Source organism: Elephas maximus, chromosome 14 (genome assembly GCF_024166365.1).
Source record: "Elephas maximus indicus isolate mEleMax1 chromosome 14, mEleMax1 primary haplotype, whole genome shotgun sequence".
Lineage (NCBI taxonomy): Eukaryota > Metazoa > Chordata > Mammalia > Proboscidea > Elephantidae > Elephas > Elephas maximus.
The window spans coordinates 94,209,897-94,228,452 of NC_064832.1; the positions used below are offsets into that span (position 1 = coordinate 94,209,897).

The 18,556-nt window shown below is 43.2% G+C and overlaps 1 protein-coding gene across 1 annotated transcript in view; it reads left to right on the plus strand.

Moving 5' to 3' along the window:
* Positions 1–18,556, plus strand: part of B3GLCT (beta 3-glucosyltransferase) — a 133,849-nt gene that overhangs the window by 52,177 nt on the left and 63,116 nt on the right. The window contains exons 5-6 of the mRNA XM_049853271.1: positions 8,982–9,058; positions 9,537–9,648. Coding sequence (XP_049709228.1) covers positions 8,982–9,058; positions 9,537–9,648 — 189 coding nt within the window. The remainder of the gene's footprint in view (positions 1–8,981; positions 9,059–9,536; positions 9,649–18,556) is intronic.

Consider the following 18,556-nt stretch of genomic DNA (forward strand, 5'->3'; position numbering starts at 1 on the left):
TTGGCTGCTAAGCAAAAGGTCAGCAGTTTGCATCTACCAGGTGCCCCTTGGAATCCCTGTGGGACAGTTCTGCTCCGTCCTACAGGGTCACTATGAGTTGGAATCGAGTCGACAGCAACGGGTTTTATGGTGGACGTTGGATTGCATTTTCTGCTCTAGGCCAAATGGAGACTGACCAGCTGCTTTGAAAACTCCCCTTTCCTGCGTCCCAACTCTGCAGTTTTTGAAGAGAACCACCTCCTCATATCTGGTTTTGTGATGACACTGGGATCTTTTTGTTTAAAACCTGGCAGCATCTGAACCTCATCAATCTATGGGTTTTTTTTTTTTTGCTTGTTCACAGAAAGCTTTGGAAATGACTTTTTGTTTTTTTTTAATTGTGCTTTAGGTGAAAGTTTACAGCTCAAGTTAATTTCTCATACAAAGATGTTATACACATACTGTTATGTGACCCTAGTTGCAGTCCCTATAATGTGACAGCACATACCCCTACCCATCCCAGGTTTCCTGTGTCCATTCAACCAGCTTCTGTCCCTTCCTGCCTTCTCATCCTGCTCTGGACAGGAGCTGCCCATTCAGAATGACCATTTTCTTGAGACATGTTAGTTAGGCTGTGGCTCATTAGTTTAAAGGAAATCTTCATTTTTGTAAGTTAAGTCAAGAAAGCAACAAAGCATTTCATAGATGAATACGAAGAAGCTTGGAAGAGAGGGTCTTGCCTTTTTCTGTTTTTAGAGTATTTCTCTTGGCGGGGGAGAGCCTGAGGCTCTTCACTGAAACGTTAGTTTTGAGAGTCATGCGTGTGATTTATTGCTCCAGCCCTTTGATGCCATCTATCACGAAACTTCTTTTTAAGGCAAGTAATTGGATGCTTAATCACTTACCAGAAGTTCTTTTTTTTTTTTGGTAATAACTGATCGGTTTTAAGTTACTGCATTATTTATTAAACTGGAGGCTCTATTTCCTTGCTGTTGAATAAGAATTTGTACATCCATCGCTTTAGTAAATCTCTATTGAGTGTTTACTGTTCGCTAGGACCTGGGCAAGGTGCCCCCGGAGAGGATGGTACAGTGAGGCTGAGTCTGCTGCCCCTGGGCTGGGCTGTGCAGTGTGTGCCTCTGTGATGAGGTGACGGGGTGTCACATTTGCATACACTGGCTCTTGGCTTGGTCTCCACTTGACGCTGGACACAGATGTCACCACCAGGGGAATGAGTTCTAAAGTGACCTGCTCCTTGGTCCCTGGTGGCACAGTAGTTAAACACTTGGCAGCTGACCAAAAGAAAGGTCGGTGGTTCGAACCCACCAAGTGTCTCCACATGACAAAGACCTTTTGATCTGCTCCCATAAAGATTATAGCCTAAGAAACTCTGTGGGACGGTTCTACCCTGTCACATGGGGTCGCTATGAGTCGGCCTTAGCTTGATGGCACCCAACAACAATTTAATATAACGAGAGAAAATACATTTTCGCTATTTTTTTTTACTGAAGTATTTTAAAATGTAATAGTTGAGCACAATTTTTTGTAACATAGGTCTGCTAATGGGGTACCGAAGCCCTGGTGGTGCAGCGGTTAAGAGCTTGGTTGCTGCCCAAAAGGTCGGCTGTACGGATCTACCAGCTGTTCTTGTAAACCCTATGGGGCATTTCTGCCCTGTCCTATAGGGTGACGATGAGTCAGGATTGACTCAAAGGCAACAGGTTTGGTTTTGGTTTAATGGGATACTATTCCTCTTTTTTTTTTATTCCTCTTATTTGGGGTTCAAAGTTGGTGATACCCAAAAAACCAAACCCACTGCTGTCGAGTCGATTCCGACTCATAGCGACCCTATAGGACAGAGTAGAACTGCCGGATAGGGTTTCCAAGGAGCACCTGGCGGATTCGAACTGCTGATCTCTTGGTTAGGAGCCAAAGTACTTAACCACTGCGCCACCAGGGTTTCCAAGTTGGTGATACCCATTGTTTAATCAACTGTGAATGTTCCTCTGTAAAAGCCATTTTTAGCTCAAAGCCCCTACAGAACAGAGGTAAGCTGAACTTGGTTTCCAGGCTATCGTTTGCCAACCCCCACACTAGCCCGAGGAGCCCTGCTGGCTCAAACAGTTAAGTGCTTGACTGCCAATAAAAAGGTTGGTGGTTTGAATCCACCCAGCGGCTGCAGGGGGGAAAGACGTGGCAATCTGTTCTTGTAAAGACAGCGTTTGGGCCCAAGTCTGGAAACCCTATGGGGGCTCTGTCGCACCGGGCTGCTATAGATTGGAATGGGGTTGAGGCACCCAACAAGTATGAGAACTTAGGAATGGGAGCATTCAGTCCTGCCTGGAAATGTCAGCGAGGGCTTTGTAATGACATTTGAACTAAGCCTTGAAGAAACAGTAAGAGTTTGCTAGGCTCCTGCCTCGGGCCACTGTGGGAACTATCATGGATTGATTAATTAGTGTGTCCCTGTTAACACTAGTACAGGAAAGGTTGAGGAAGGTGAGCTGCTCTGAGCTAAGCTGAAGAGTTCATGCTTGGAAAGGTGGAATTTGAGGAAGTGCTGCCATTGCTAGGTGCCGTTGAGTCTATTCTGACTCGTAGCAACCCCACGTGACAGAGGCGAACTGCTCTATAGGGTTTTCTAGGCTGTAATCTTTACGGAAGGAGCCCTGGTGGTGCAGCGATTAAGAGCTTGGCTGCTAACTAAAAGGTTCGCAGTTCAAATCCACCACCTGCTCCTTGGAAACCGTATGGAGGAGTTCTACTCTGTCCTGTAGGGTTGCTATGAGTCTGAATTGACTCTATGGCAGCTGGTTTTTTGGTTTAATCTTTACGGAAGGAGCCCTGGTGGTGTAGTGATTAAGTACTGGGCTGCTAACTGAAAGGTTGGCGGCTTCAACCTGCCAGCCACTTTGTGGGAGAAAGATGTGGCAGTCTGCTTCCATGAAGATGACAGCCTTGTCAGCCCTGTTATAGTTCTTCTCTGTCCTCTAAAGCTGCTGAGTCAGAATCGACTCAGCAGCAACAGGTAATGGTAGTGGGTAATCTTGATGGGAGCAGGTCACCAGGTCTTTTTCCAGTGGAGCCGCTGGCTGGGTTTGAACCTCTGACCTTTAGTTAGCAGCCGAGCAGCTGACCGTTGAGCCACTAGGGCTCCTTTTGTGGGAGTAGTGAGACATGTAGTGTATGGGATCAGGGCTTGGAGTAGGGATAGAGGGTTGGTCATAACCATTACTGGTAAGTGCCGTCAAGTTGGTTCTGACTTAGAGCAACCCCGTGCACCACAGAATGAAACACTGCCTGGTCCTGCATCCTCACAGTTATTGTTACGTTTGAGCCCACCGTGTCAGTCCATCCCTTTGAGGGCCTTCCTCTCTTTTGCTGATCCTCTACTTTACGAAGCATGATGCCCTTCTCCAGGGACTGGTCCCTCCTGACAACATGGTCATAATCCTAGTTAGGGCTGAGTGCGAGCTCATTGTTGTCTCAGTGCACTGTGCCACACGCCTTTCACGTATCAGCTCACTACTCAGGAAGTAGTTATCGTTATTCTCCCTGTTTTGCAGAGAAAACTGAGGTTTGGGGGGTTGAGCGGGTTGCCTGTGCTCACCTCCCGTCCCTCAGTAGTGGAGGCAATGCTGCTTCTTGGTCTGGGTGGCTCCCAAGCCTGTTCTCTTGCTCCACTGACCCCTGACCTGCAGGCATGGCATGCTGGTGCAGCCAGACGTGTGGAGGTAATTCCACATCGGTTAGTAAGCACTGTCTGCCCGAGTCCTCCTGTTCGCGCTGCCCTTATTTTTCTTGATAGCGTCTGCCCCTGTCATTATAATATTAAATATTTTTTTGTTTATTACCTGTCTCCTTCATTAGAAAGGGAGATCTAAGGGGGCAGGTGCTCTGCCTGCCTTTTACAGCGAGATGTCGTTGTTGTTAGCTGATGTTGAGTTGACCCTTGACTCACGGTGACCCTATGCAAACAGAACGAAACGCTGCCCGATCCTGCACCATCCCCATGATTGGTTGTGGGTCAAACCATTGTGAGCCATAGGGTTTTTCATTGGCTGATTTTTTTAATTTAATGACCAGGCCTTTGTTCCTAGTCTGTCTTAGCCTGGAAGCTCTGCTGAAATCTGTTCAGCATCACAGCAACACGCAAGCCTCTGCTGACAGACAGGTGGTGGCTGCACTGAGGTACCCTGCCCGGGAATCGAACTCCAGTCTCCCACATGGAAGGCGAGACTTAGACCACTGAAGCACCACTGCCTCATCCCGGCAGGATACCCAGTTCCTAGAACGGTGCCTGGTACACGTTCCTCAGTAAATACTGTAAGATGATACCGATAGCCGTCACATGCTTCCCCTGTGCCAAGAGCTGTTGTAAGTGCCGGAGGTGTGTTAACTCACTCAGTCCTCACCCCTGCCTCCTGGATCTTAGAGACGAGATAACAGAGGTGCAGAGGTGCAGGCAGGTTCCAGATCTTGCGAGAGATCGTATGGCTGAGGAGAGAGAGAGCCAGGATTTAGACGCGAGGACTTTGACTCCACAAATCTTGTCTTTAATCACTAAGCCGGACTGCCTTTTGTAAATGAACGATTAGTTAAGGCAGATTTATAGGAGCTGTAAATACCTACTTCGTGATGTGTTTGGCAGTGAATGGCAATGAAAATCCAACCTATTGCCGTTGAGTCGAATCCGACTCATAACAACCCCATGTGCTGCAGAGTAGAACTGCCCTATAGAGTTTCCTCGGTGGTAATCTTGGCGGAAGCTGACCGCCACATCTTTCTCCTGTGGAGCAGCTGGGTGCGTTCAAACTGCTGACCTTCAGGTTAGCAGCCGAGCACTTAACCACTGTACCACCAGGGCTCCTTTCAAAGTAAGTAGGTTTATAAAAATCAAGTTTATAAATAATGAGGTAATAGTTTCTTTTCTTAGGAAAGGACAACTAAGATTAAAACATATATCTGGAAAAATGTATATATTTAAAATATACACCCAGAAGACATGCTAATAGAGCATCAGATACAATCTACTGGTTAGAGATGAATTATGGGTTTCCAAAGGCTAGTCAGCCTGCGTGGTGTATGTTCCAAACAGCATATTATACATCCCAGTTATTATCCCTGTAAGATACATCTACCTCTTACGGAAGAAATTATAACAACAAACAGATTTTAATTCTCATCATAATTTATTTGTTGGTCCCAAAACTCAGTTCAGTGCTTAGGAACTGTATGATAGCTGGGATTTGGAAATACACTTCAACTGGAGTAGTCTTAAAACAGGATTCGGTCTTTTAGAAGGTTTGCCTGATACTGAGCAAATGTGTTGGCTCCGGTTTCCTATTACGGCGTTTGGTCTGAACAGTTAGACTGAATTAGACCATACACGCATGTACCGCTAAGATTGTGCTTTAAATTAAGATATGCATAACATACAAATAAGGGGAAATAGTATGTTGACAAGGGGCAGAGACCCACAGCATAGGGTTGTTGTTGCTGGGTGCCGTTGAGTTGATTCTGACTCACAGCGACCCCCTGTGACAGAGTAGAACTGCCGCGTAGGGTTTTCTAGGCTGTCATCTTTGCAGGAGCAGATCGCCAGGATTTTTTCCCATGGAGCCGCTGGGCGAGTTTGAACCACCAGCCTTTCGGTTAGCCGCTCAGTGCTTCACCACTGCAGTTAGCTGAATTCTTTCCAAGCAGGGCCATGAAGACTTAAGTGGCTCAAAACCAAATTTGCCAAATGATTAAAAGTTACTTATGGTATTTTTAATCTGTGTTCAACCATTGGCTTTCTCATTCTTGCCCTTAATATTTCTAATGTAGAATTAGTGATTTTTTTCTCCTTATGAAGGGTAATGAGCTTTCTCAAAACATCTTGAGAAGGTTCAGCCACAACATTGGAGTCAAACTCCTTTTCATCAAAGAAGGTGATGAATATGCACGGGAACCAGCTAATTTATCAGTGTTGGTTTTGAATTTATTTGTTCTCAATAATAATTGTTGTTGTTTGGAGCAGATTGCCAGGTCTTTTGCCCACAGAATTGCTGGGTGGCTTCGAACTTCCATCTTTTTGATTAGCAGTTGAGCGCTTAACTACTGTGCCACCAGGGCTCCTCCAGTAATTACTAGCTGTGTTAAATGTGAATATACGTTCGACAGAAGTCCTGACTGAGTGCAGCAGGCTTTCTGACTTCAAAGTAATGATTCTGACACCAGCAGATGCTGATGATGGAAAGAGAGGTGGACTTTGGTTAAGAGAGACACATGGAGTTGATGTAAGACATTTGGATCGTAAGCAACTTTTATGTTTTCTCTCCCTTTTCTGTCGTTTACCCACATTTGTTCACTTAATGTCAGAGAACCCCTGAGTGGTGCAATGGTTAAGTGCTTGGCTGCTAAAGAACAGCTTGGTGATTGGAACCTACCCAGCTCCACCAGGGGAGGAAGACCTGATGGTTTTCGGGAAGACCTGTGATCTGCTCCCGTAAGGATTACAGCTGAGAAAACCCCGTGAGAAAGTTCTGCTCCGTCACGTGGGGTTGCTCTGAGTCGACTTGAGAGCTCACAACAGCAGCAGCAGCGACATGTTTTAACTACATTATGGCATTTTTTAAGCATTTATCTCATAATTCTATCATCTTGACACAAATAGGGTCGCTATGAGTTGGAATCGACTCGACGGCACTGGCTCACTGGGTTTCGACACAAATATTTTTGGTTTTCTAGTTCCCTTCCATCCTTTGCCCATATGTGATTATTTTTTAAATAATTGAAATCATGTCTTTTTTTTGTTTGTTTCATTTAACATAGAGACATTTCTATTCTTACATAGTCTTCATTATTGTAATTTTAATTGCCATATAATTGCTCATAAGCTACTTTTTAATATAAAACTTATTTTAGCATTAACTTTGTTTTGCAATCTAGCATTCACACATAATTATTTCAGAGTTTTATGCAAAAATCATGGCATTGCTTTTCCTTACACACCTTCTTCTGCTCTTACGTGATCCCCATGAATACACGTTTAGGTTGCAGTTTTTAGAAGACCATGACAATGACTTAGAAGCCGCTGTAGGAAAGCCCTGAGTTACTTTTAGTGCGCTGTGTTGGGTGGCTGTCACTTCAGGCTGTTCTTTTACTCTTCGCAACACACCGTGTTGTTAGTCTGCTGTAAGGTCTGGTTACTGCTCGTACATTTCGTATTTGTACGTGGAATTTGAAATTAGCACTGTGTAAAATAAAGAATTGAGGTTTATTAAATTGACTGTCAAAGGTTCATATTAAAAACTATTCTCTTAAATAATTTTTATGAACTTTAGGACTGGTATGGAATCAGTATAGTAGTATTTCAAATATTTAAGCATTTATTATATTCTTTTGCTGATAGTAGTTACCAGGATACATGCTTATAGTTCGTATGAAACAGTACCTACTACAGATGATGGGGGCAGTTTGGGTTTCAGGCTTGGTAGATTTGAGATTTCTGAGAGACTTTCGGCTGGTACTGTCTTGAAATATCTTGAGTAGTGCTTTACTTCAAAGGCCACATTCATACCCTTAAGGATAATTCTCTCTCTCCTGCCATTTGTATTTAATCACAGTTGGTCTTATTTCTGAATATTCTGTGTTTGTAATTTGGAACTTCCTTTATTATGCCATTCCTCTGTTGACCCTGGTGGCACAATGGTAAAGCGCTCAGCTGCTAACGGAGAGGTTGGAGGTTTGAACCAGCCCAGTGGCTTCCCGGGAGAAAAGACCCAACCATCTGCTCTTGTAAAGATTACAGCCTTAGGAAACCCTATGGGGCAGTTCTACTCTGTCACATGGGGTCGCTGTGAGCCAGAATTGGCTTGATGGCACCCAACAACAACAACAGCGTTATTACCCAAATATCTAAGGATTACATTTCTAGTAGTTTGACCAAAAATCTTTCATTAGTGTGGTGTATCAGTGTTTTTAGGGTACTTTAAAAGTGATTTTCTTTTAACATGAGGTGTATTAGCCAAAGTGTTTTTTTACCTACATGTGTGACATGTTTTGTGTAAAATGAACCAAAAAAAAAAAAAAAACCAAACCCAGTGCCATCAAGTCGATTCCGACTCATAGCGACCCTGTAGAGTAGAGTTGCCCCACAGAGTTTCCAAGGAGCGCCTGGCGGATTGAAACTGCCAAATCTTTGGTTAGCAGCCGTAGCACTTAACCACTACGCCACCAGGGTTTCTGTATAAAATGAGAAAACCTCTTTTTGTGCCTCTGAGCTGTCGCGTCTCCTTCTCCAGTCATCCTCTTAAATCTGCAGGTCTCGGGTCAGCTCAGGGTCTCTCTGAAGACCTCCTGGGAGCACTAGTCCTTGCCTGGGTAGTGAAGAGGTTGTGCGGATTAGCTGAGATACTTCACTTCTGGTAGCTTCTAAGAAGAACTAGGAATAAGGGAGTGATCTGAGGAGTGAAATGTCACGTCTCTAAGAATACCTGTGCTTAAACCACGTTTTTGTTCAAGGAACCCTAGTGATGCAGCAGCTAAGTGCTTGGCTGCTAACTGAAACATTGGTGGTTCAAACCTACCATCTGCTCCATGGGAGAAGACCAGGCACTCTGCTCTCATAAAGGTTACAGCCTAGGAAACCCTATGATGTAGTTCTACTTTGTCACATGGGGTCTCCATGAGTCGGAATTGACTTAACAGCAGCTAACAGCAAATTTTTATTGATTTATTTAAATTTGAGTGGTCATCTTGTATTTTTGTCTGTGATCTATCTATCTATATATATGTGGAAACTTATAGGTGTATATAAAAAACCCGTTGCCGTCAATTCTGATTCATAGCAACCCTACAGGACAGAGTAGAACTGCCCCATAGCGTTTCCAGGGGGTGCCTGGTGGATTTGAACTGCTGACCGTAGTTCTTAACCAGCTTTTAAGCAGCCGTAGCTCTTCACCACTGCGCCACCAGTGTTGCCGTGTATATATATGTGTATTTCTTTCCCCCTTCAGGAACTCCCCAGAGTTGTTCTTATTCATCAGCTGGTGAAGCTGGAAGGCGCCTGGACCATTCTTCCGTTGTTACCACAGTACGTTTAACTTAAGTGTATCTACATTACCGACGTATCTGAACACTTCCATGCTACCTAGTTCTCTTATTAAGACGATGTGATTTTCCTCTGAGTCCATAAATAATGTAATCAGAGCTTTATTTTTTATGATTGCTACAGTCATCAAATTTCTTTATGATTAGTTCTTAGTAATGAATAGCTTTTGCTTCTAAATATGGTTCTTTCTTGAAAGGTGAACCTAGTGTGATTGAAGTTGGCTTCTGAAAATTTTCTGAGTTTCGAGCTGTTGTTATGGGGAGAATTAATTTTAGTAAGTCCAGCTGTTTTACAGAGCATAAGCTGGAACGCAATACATTAAAGAAAAATATAAGGGAAGGAAAATCTAGAGTTCTTGCCATTTTATATGCCTTTCATCCATTTCCTACTTAAAAGTTTTAAACCGTATTACGAACTTACGTCGTAGAGGTGATTACTGTAACCTAGTTCTCTTTGTCAGCTTTTCTGTAACATATAGCAGAAATTCATCATGGATTTTCTTCTGTGAAGAAGAGACGAGAATACAAATTCCAAAACTCTTAGAAGTACTCAGAAGATATGACCCATCTAAGGTGAAGTAAAATTTCAATACCAGTACTTATCCTTTGTGAGAAATGCTTAAAAGAAGACTTAATTTTGATTAAAAGGTTTTTGAACCCAATAAAAGCTATTCAAAATTCTGAGTCATTAAAAAGAACGAAATAATAGTTGACCATCAGGATGCTTCATCATAACTCTTCGTGTGTAAACTGCTTTGAATTAAATAACTCTCTTTGAGTTTTGTAGCTTATGGAGGGATGCCTCTTACAGTGAACCATTTTTAAATGAAAGAAAAGTCTACTTATATGTGGTAGTAATTTTAGAGAGTTAAAAAATTATAGCCTAGAATTCAGAAACACTTTACCCTAGAAATAAGCTTAAGTTGGTTATTTCTCTTAATAGACAGTGACTATATATTATTTTACATAAGAAATATTTGTTGATGTGGCCCCCAGATGCCCTGTTAACCCAGAGCTGAAGCTATCCCCCGAGTCCACTTTTCAGACAAGGATTAGACGGGCTATAGAACAAAAAATAATACACGTGCTTCTTAGTTCAATCAGATACACAAGACCAAATGCACGCCACCAGTCCAGAGGCAGGATGAGAAGGCAGGAATGGATAGGAACTGGCTGAATGGACATAAGGAATCTGGGGTGGAAAGGAGGAGTGTGCTGTCTGATTGTGGGGATTGCAACAAATGCCACAAAACAGTATGTGTATAAATTTTTGTATGAGAAATTAACTTGAGCTGTAAACTTTCACCTAAAGCGTGTGCACGCATACACGCACACAAAAAGACTTGTTGGGTGTGCTTCATGTACTATGGGTGGGTCACATGCGTCTTACAGAACAGCAGGCAGAGAGGCCATTAGAAAGCAATTACAGTTGAAAGCGAGCTGTCTTACAATAAGGCAAGCATGGGGTGCTGAAAGGAGCCCTGGTGGTGCTACGGTTAAGTGCTCAGCTGCTAACCAAAAGGTTGGTGGTTTGAATCCCCTCAGAGGCTCTGTGGGAGAAGAGACCTGGCGATCTGCTTCCTGTAAAGATGACAGCCAAGGAAACCCTGTGGGGCAGTCCTACTCTGTCATGTGGGGTCACTAGGAGTTGAAATCGACTTGATGGTACCTAACAATAAAAGGGTGCTGTGAGAAGCACACAGCAGGGGCATCGGCCCTGATCTGGGAGGGTCATGGCAGGACATGACACTTCATCGGTGTCCTGTAGCATAAGCAGGACATAGCCGGGGGGAAAGAAAGTGTTCCAGGCAGAGGGAGTGATATTTGAGAAGGTCTGGTTTGGAGGCGAGGAGTTGTTCATCTTCACCACTACTTTCGTGTTTTCACATCTTACTTTATTTTGTGCAGATTCGATGTAGCAGCCGGATCTTGTTTGCCTCTGAATTCCTAGCACTGGGCAGAGTGTTTAACACTTAGTAAAAAAAACAGAACCCATTGCTGTTGAATTGATTCTGACTCCTAGTGAACCCTATAGAACAGAGTAGAACTATCCCATAGGGTTTCCAAGGAGCGGCTGGTGGATTTGAACTGCTGACTTTTTGGTTAGCCAGATGCTTAACCACTCTCCTGCCAGGTCTGCAGCACTTAGTAGGTTGTCAGTAAATATTTGTGAATGACTCTTAGTTTCCTCAGGAGCCCTGGTGGCACAGTGGGTAAGTGCTCTACTGGTAACCGAAGGTCGGTGGGAGAAAGACGTGATAGTCCGCTTCTGTAAAGATTGTGTTGTTAGGTGCGATTGAGTCAGTTCCAACTCATAGCGACCCTTTGTACAGCAGAACAAAACGCTGCCCGGTCCTGTGCCATCCTCACAATCAGCAGAACAAAACGCTGCCCGGTCCTGGGCCATCCTCACAGTCATTGTTATGCTTGAGCCCATTGTTGTAGCCACAGTGTCAACCCATCTCACTGAGGGTCTTCCTCTTTTTCGCTGACCCTCTACTTTACCAAGCATGATGTCCTTCTCCAGGGACTTATCCCTCTGATAACATGTCCAAAGTTTGTGAGTCGAAGTCTTGCCATACTCACTTCTATGGAGCATTGTGGCCGTACTTCTTCCGGGGCAGATTTGCTTGTTCTTTAGGAAGTCCATGGTGTATTCAGTATTCTTCATGTCACCATAATTCAGAGGTGTCAGTTCTTCTTTGGTCTTCCTTATTCATCGTCCAACTTTCACATGCATATGATGCGATTGAAAATTCCATGGCTTGGGTCAGGTGCACCTTAGTCTTCAGGGTGACATCTTTGCTCTTCAACACTTTGAAGAGGTCTTTAGCAGCAGATTTGCTCAATGCAATACATCTTTTGATTTCTTGACTGCTGCTTCCATGGCTGTTGATGGTGGATCCAAGTAAAATGAAATCCTTGACAACTTCAGTCTTTTCTCCATTTATCATGATTTTGCTTATTGGTCCAGTTGTGAGGATTTTTGTTTTCTTTATGTTGAGTGAGGTGTAATCCATACTGAAGAATGTGGTCTTTGATCTTCATCGGTGCTTCAAGTCCTCTTCACTTTTAGCGAGCAAGGTTGTATCATCTGCATACTGCAGGTTGTTAATGAGTCTTCCTCCAATCCTGATGTCACGTGCTTCTTCATATAGTCCAGCTTCTGGGATTACTTGCTCAGCATACAGATTGAATAAGGTGAAAGGATATAACCCTGACGCATACATTTCCTGACTTTGAACCACGCAGTATCCCCTTGTTCTGTTCAAACGACTGCCTCTTGATCTATGTACAGGTTCCTCATGAGCAAAATTAAGCGTCCCAGAATTTCCATTTTTCGCAATGTTATCCATAATTTTTTATGATCCCCACAGTCCAATGCCTTTGCATAGTCAGTAAAACACAGGTAAAGATCTTTCTGGTATTCTCTACTTGCAGCCAGGTTCCATCTGACATCACCAGTTATATCCCTCGTTCCACATCCTCTTCTGAATCTGACTTGAATTTCTGGCAGTTCTCTGCTGATGTACTGCTGCAGCCACTTTTGAATGATCTTCAGCAAAATTTTACTTGCGTGTGATATTAATGGTATTAAAGGTTATAGCCTTGGAATCTGTACTGGGCAGTTCTACTCTGTTCTGCAGGGTTTCTATGAGTCTGAATCAACTCAGTGACAGCAGGTTTGGTTTTTGGGTTTTGTATTAGTTTCCTAGGATTGTTGTATCAAATTAACCCGGACTTGGATGACTTAAAACAGAAGTGTATTCCCTCACAGTTTTGGAGGCTAGAAGTTGGAAATCAAGGTGTTGGCAGGCCTGTGCTCCTTCTGAAGGCTCTGAGGAAGAATCCTTTCTCATCTCTAACTTCTGGCAGGTGCTGGCAATCCTTGGTATTGTTTGGCTTGTGGTAGCGTAACTCCAGTGTCTGCCGCCGTCTTTACTTGGCCATCTTTCCTCTGTGTCTCTGTGTCCATATTTCTGTTTTCTTATAAGGGCACCAGTCACATTGGATGCAGGGCCCGTCCTAATCCGGTAAGACCTCGTCTTAACTTGATCCCATCTGCAGAGACCTTATTTCCAAACCAGGTCACGTTGACAGGTTCCTGGTAGACATGAATCTCTGGAGGAACACTGCTCAGCCCAGTGTAATGACCGGAGAACTATAATGTCAGCCTCCTTGCTGGGCGATGCCCAGAAACTTAGGTTTATTGGACTTCATCTGGAATGTGGTAGGCCTTGGGGTGTGTCGAGAGCAGATCAGACTCTTGGAAAAGTCCAGGCGACAACCTGATCACTTGGTGGGATTTTTTAAACTTGAGATTGGCAGAATTGGGCCATTCCTGGTACCCACCCACCCACGTCCTGATGTTCAGTCCAGCACTGAATCCAGTTTAATGAGGATGTGGGGAGTGAAAGGTGAGCTTTTAGGTGTCTGCTTTGGTGTTTTCTTTTCTTTTAAGAAGTTGTTGTTGTCAGTCGCCCTCAGGTTGGCTCCAGCTCATAGCACCCTTACGTCTGTTGCTGCCATTGTTAGTGGCCTTCGAGTTGACTCTGGCTCATCGTGACCCCACGTGTGCCGAGGTGAACTGCTCTGTAGGGTTTTGAAGGCTGCGACCTTTGGAAGCAGATCACCAGGATTGCCTTCAGAGACACCTCTGGGTGGGGTGGAACTGTCAACCTTTTGGCTCGTGGTCCAGTGCCTAATGGTTTGCACCACCAAGGAACTCCATGCTTGGTCTTTTTTTTTCTCTTATTGATCAGGTTTTTCCCCCAAATAATATTGTTTTTGGTGAAGGTTTACATGACAGTTTAGGTTGCCATTCAACAGTTTCTGCACACGTTGTTCAGTGACATTGGTTACGTTCTTCATGATGCGTGAACATTCTTCACGACGCATGAACATTCTCATTATTTCCGTTCTGGTTGTTCTGTTTCCATTAATCTAGCTTCGCTGCCCTCTTATATTCTCTTCTTTGTTTCAAAGAAGGTACTGACTGTTGGGTCTCATACAGATGAATTTTTAAAGAAGCCCACTACTTACAGGTGATGTTCATTATTTTTTGAGACAATCTATTATTGTGACCTCAGGTTCGTTTCGGTTCAAGGTTTGAAGAGTATCTAAGGGCAGCAGTCTTGGGGAGTCCTCCAGTCTCAACCAGCCCAGTAGGTCCTTTTTTTTTCTTAAGGAATTTGAGGTTCTGTTCTACGTTTCTGTCCCATTTTATAAGGGTCTATCTATCGTGGCCCTAATTAGAATGATTGGTGGTGGTGGCCAGGCATCATCTAGTTGTTCTGGTCACAGGGTAGATGAGGCTGTGGTTCATATAGACTCTTTATCCTGTCGACTGGTTTCTTCTTTGTGTCTTTGGTTTCCTTCTTTCTCTTTTGCTCCAGACGTGTAGATCCTGCTTGGTGTTTTGATCTAGATGCAAAGTGTAGGACAACAGTGATCATTACATTGATCCCCCCAAAACTGGAAAGTTTACTAATGTTAAAAAAAAAAAACAAAAACCTAGTTTCAATGATCTTTAAGTACTGGAAAGATCCATAATGGTTTCTCTTCAAGCTTTAGATTTCTGGGAAGGTTTGGATATAATTGGATGAGAAGGTTGTTAGGTTTATATAAAAAAAAAAAGGATTCCTTCAGAGCAGAGAATTATGGCCCTGTCTTATCCAGTCTTTTCAGATGATGCTAGCCAGTATTTGTGTTGTTTTTGCCACATTTTATATGGAACATTTGTTAGGTTTTTGTGTTTCCTTTTGATTTGAGAAAAACTCCCAAACCTTTTTTTAGGGTGTAGGAGTGTCGATCTCCTGGTGTTCATTTCACCTGGAGATTATTTTCCCATCATCCATAGCTCTAATTCTGTACAGAAGGAGTGACTCACTGAACATTTTCGTGGAAATCGGAATGATACATTTAAAGTTCAAAGCAAGTTCATGAAAGCTAGCATAGAACTGAGGTAAAATTGGGAGCCTTTTCCTCCTCTCTTCTGAACCCTGCATGCGAAAAAAAAAAATCTAGGATGCTGTATTTCTTTTGAATGTGGTTCAAACCAGTGTGTTTTTTTCCCCTGCTACCATTTGAAATTTTAGGGAAAAGAGCATAAAGCAAAACTGGCTTTCGTATTAACATGAACAAACTACATTAAGATAATAAATTATTTAATGTGTTAGATATCAGCTGTTTTGTTTGATTTTGACATTTTCTTCCTTGAGTATCATTCATTCTGATGAAAATTTATGCTGTCGTATAATATTTTAAATGGAAAATTTAATTTTATTACAGTAATTAATCTTTATTAAATTGCCTTCCGGGTGATTTCTGTCAATCTACATATCTTGTTTGACGTCTTTGCCTGCCCGCAGCATGAAGTGTGCGTTTGCTGAAGGGTTTTGACTTTTTGATTTATTTTAAATAGAGGCGAAAACAGGTGTTGGTGAAGAGTAATTCTTAGATGTTAATAGAACATCATCTGAGTTATTCTTTTTAAGTTCATCTTGATTATAATTGTCCTTTTCGTGTGACATAGTCATTGAAAAAGATGGGGGACCGCCTCTTTCCATAGCTTCATATTCGTTTTTCCCTTAAGGTAGTTTACACTGTAATCTTTCCCCATAGAAATATTGAAAAACAATCTTATATACTGGGTAATAGCTAAACATTGCCATTAGCAGATAAAGCTTAAAAACATGTTTTGCATAAAATTGTTTGGAACAGGCAGTTATAACAGTGAAAGATTAGTAAGGAAGGTGTCCACGTATACCGCAGTGTTTATTTTCTTTAAATATGAGAGAGAGAGAGAGAGAGAGAGAGATCTATTTATCTCAAGGAATAACTCACGTGGTTGTGGAGACTGGCAAGTCTGAAATCTGTGGGTCAGGCGTCAGGCTGGTGGCCTCTCCTGACTCACGTGCCTGCAGGGGCTGTTGAACCCACAATTGGCAGGTCAGACGATAGGCTGTTAGCTCATGGAGCTGCAGAAGCTGGTGAATCCCCACATCAGATGGCAGGCTACTGGCTCACAGGGCTGCAGAAGCTGGCGAATCCCAGAATTGGCAGGTCAGACGACAGGCTGCTAGCTGAAGTCCCGAGAACCGGAGGCCAGATGGTGATAAGCTGGGTACAGGATCCAGAGCAAGGGAGAGCCTTGCCAGAGCATCTGTATATGTACATTGGTCATATCCCCAAGAAAACTCCCCTTACCTCAGAGTAAGCGTGGGACTTGAGTAAGGGTGGGATTTGAGTCACGCCCTCTTGTAAGGCTGTGACTCAAGATACACCACACACTAATCCTGCCTGATTAATATATAGAGGTTAGCATTCACAACACATAAAATGGGGGGTAATACACAATAATACAAAAATGGAGGTTAACTATATCACAAAATGGAGGACAACCCGACAATACTGGGAATCATGGCCTAGCCAAGTTGACACGTGACATTAACCACCACAAATGGCATGTTAAATGTAATGTTTTCATATTGGTTAAGGTTTAGTAGTTTGAAAATGTGCCATATTATTAATTTTATTTTTAAATGATATATTTTCTCTCTCAAGCTGAGGCCATTTGGCTTTTAAATATTTGTCATACCCAGTGACAACTTATTCACAGAGTATCAAGAAGAAAATGGTCAGGTAGGTCTGTGAACCTAAACATACAGCTGTGCCAGCGATGGTCATATGTGCTCAGCTTCAGCCTCTTGCTGATTTGATTAAAACTAGGAACCTGGGAGATATCTAACATGCAACCAAAAGCAGGAGAGGGCTCTTAAGAGGTAGTGTCTTACCCTTCCTGCTTTTCTGTTCTGATACGGAATAGGGGGTGTGGCTGCGATGGTAAGAGAGAGAAAGTGTGTTTAGAACTTAGGGTTGTCGTTGTGTGCTGTTGAAGTTGATTCTGATTGAGTACAATCCTATAGAATAGAGTAGAACTGCCCCGTAGGGCTTCTTTGGCTGAAGTATTTATAGGAGCAGATCATCAGGTCCTTTCTCCAGTGAAGCTGCTAGTGGGTTTGAAACGCTGACCTTTCGTTCAGCAGCTGAGTACTTAACCTTTGCACCACTAGGGCTCCTAGAACTTAGGGTCCTTGATTTAAATTATATGCTTTTGTTTCTTCAGTAGGGAGAGTTGGCTTTTAAATCTCTCCTGAGCTTGCTCCATTCCTTTAACAAAAAACTACTGAGCACCATTATATGTTAGGAATACTGGGGTACCACACTGAACAAAATGGGCATCATCCCTGCTCACAAGGAAGGGATATTCTTGTTGCAGGGAAGAGAGGCCAGGCCTTTGAACTGGTTTGAAACAGTTCAGTCATGGCTGATGGAAACAAGGGCAGCATATGCATTGCTTAGCAACCATATCTCTTGCCTGTGGGATTTTGCCCCTAGTAGGAAACAGTGCTGTCCCTCTCAGAGATGGCAGCTGACTGCACTGCTCTGAATCTGTGGAGATGTGGCAGTTTGCTTCTGGAAAGACTTACAGCCTTGGAAAGCCTAGGGGGCAGTTCTGCTCTGTCCTGTAGGGTCACTATGAGTCGGAATTGACGACAGTGCCTTTGCTTTTATGGTTTTACGTCATATGTCTGCTTATCTAATAGGAACCTCAAGCTGAACATCTTCAACACTGGACTCTCAATGCCTCTTCTAAGCCTCTTCCTTCTTCAGTCTTCCTCATCTCAGAAATGACATCGATGTCTTATCCAGTTGTTCGGGAAAAAAAAAAAACCTACAGCTCGTGATTGATTGCTCTTTTTCCCCAACCACATGTTGACATGTCCAGTTGGGTATTCCTCCACAATATATCTCTCATTTTTCTTGTCTTCATATTTAATACTATCACTCTGTTCGGGCTACCATCATCTCTTGCTTTGACCATTATTAGGTTCTCTTAACTGGTCTTCTGGTTTCCATTCTTACTGTGCTAATAACGAAATCTTTCTGCAGTTGCGATCATGTCATTCATCTGCTCAAAAACTCCTGGTGTTTTCCCATCCCACGTAGGATATTTTCACTGGATATAGTGTTCTGTTGTTGTTAGCTGGGGTTGAGTTGGCCCCTGACTCATGGAGCGAAACTCTCCCTGGTCCTGTGCCATCCTCTTGATAGGTTATGCATTGAAGAGTTGTGATCCATAGGGTTTTTACTGACTGATTTTTGGAAGTAGATCACGAGGTGTTCCCTTCTAGTTTGCCTTAGTCTGGAAGCTCTGCTGAAACCTGTTCAGGATCATAGCAACGTACAAACCTCCACCGATAGTGGGCAATGGCTGTGCTTGAGGTGCATCGGCCAGGAGTCAAACACGCGTCTCTTGTCTGGAAGACAAGAATTCTACCACTGAACTACCACTGCTCTTCGCCTTCTAGGTTGGCAGTAGTTTTCTTCCAACACTCTAAAGATGTCATTCCATTGTTATGGATTGAATTATGTCCCCCCAAAAATGTGTGTATCAACTTGGTTAGGCCATGATTCC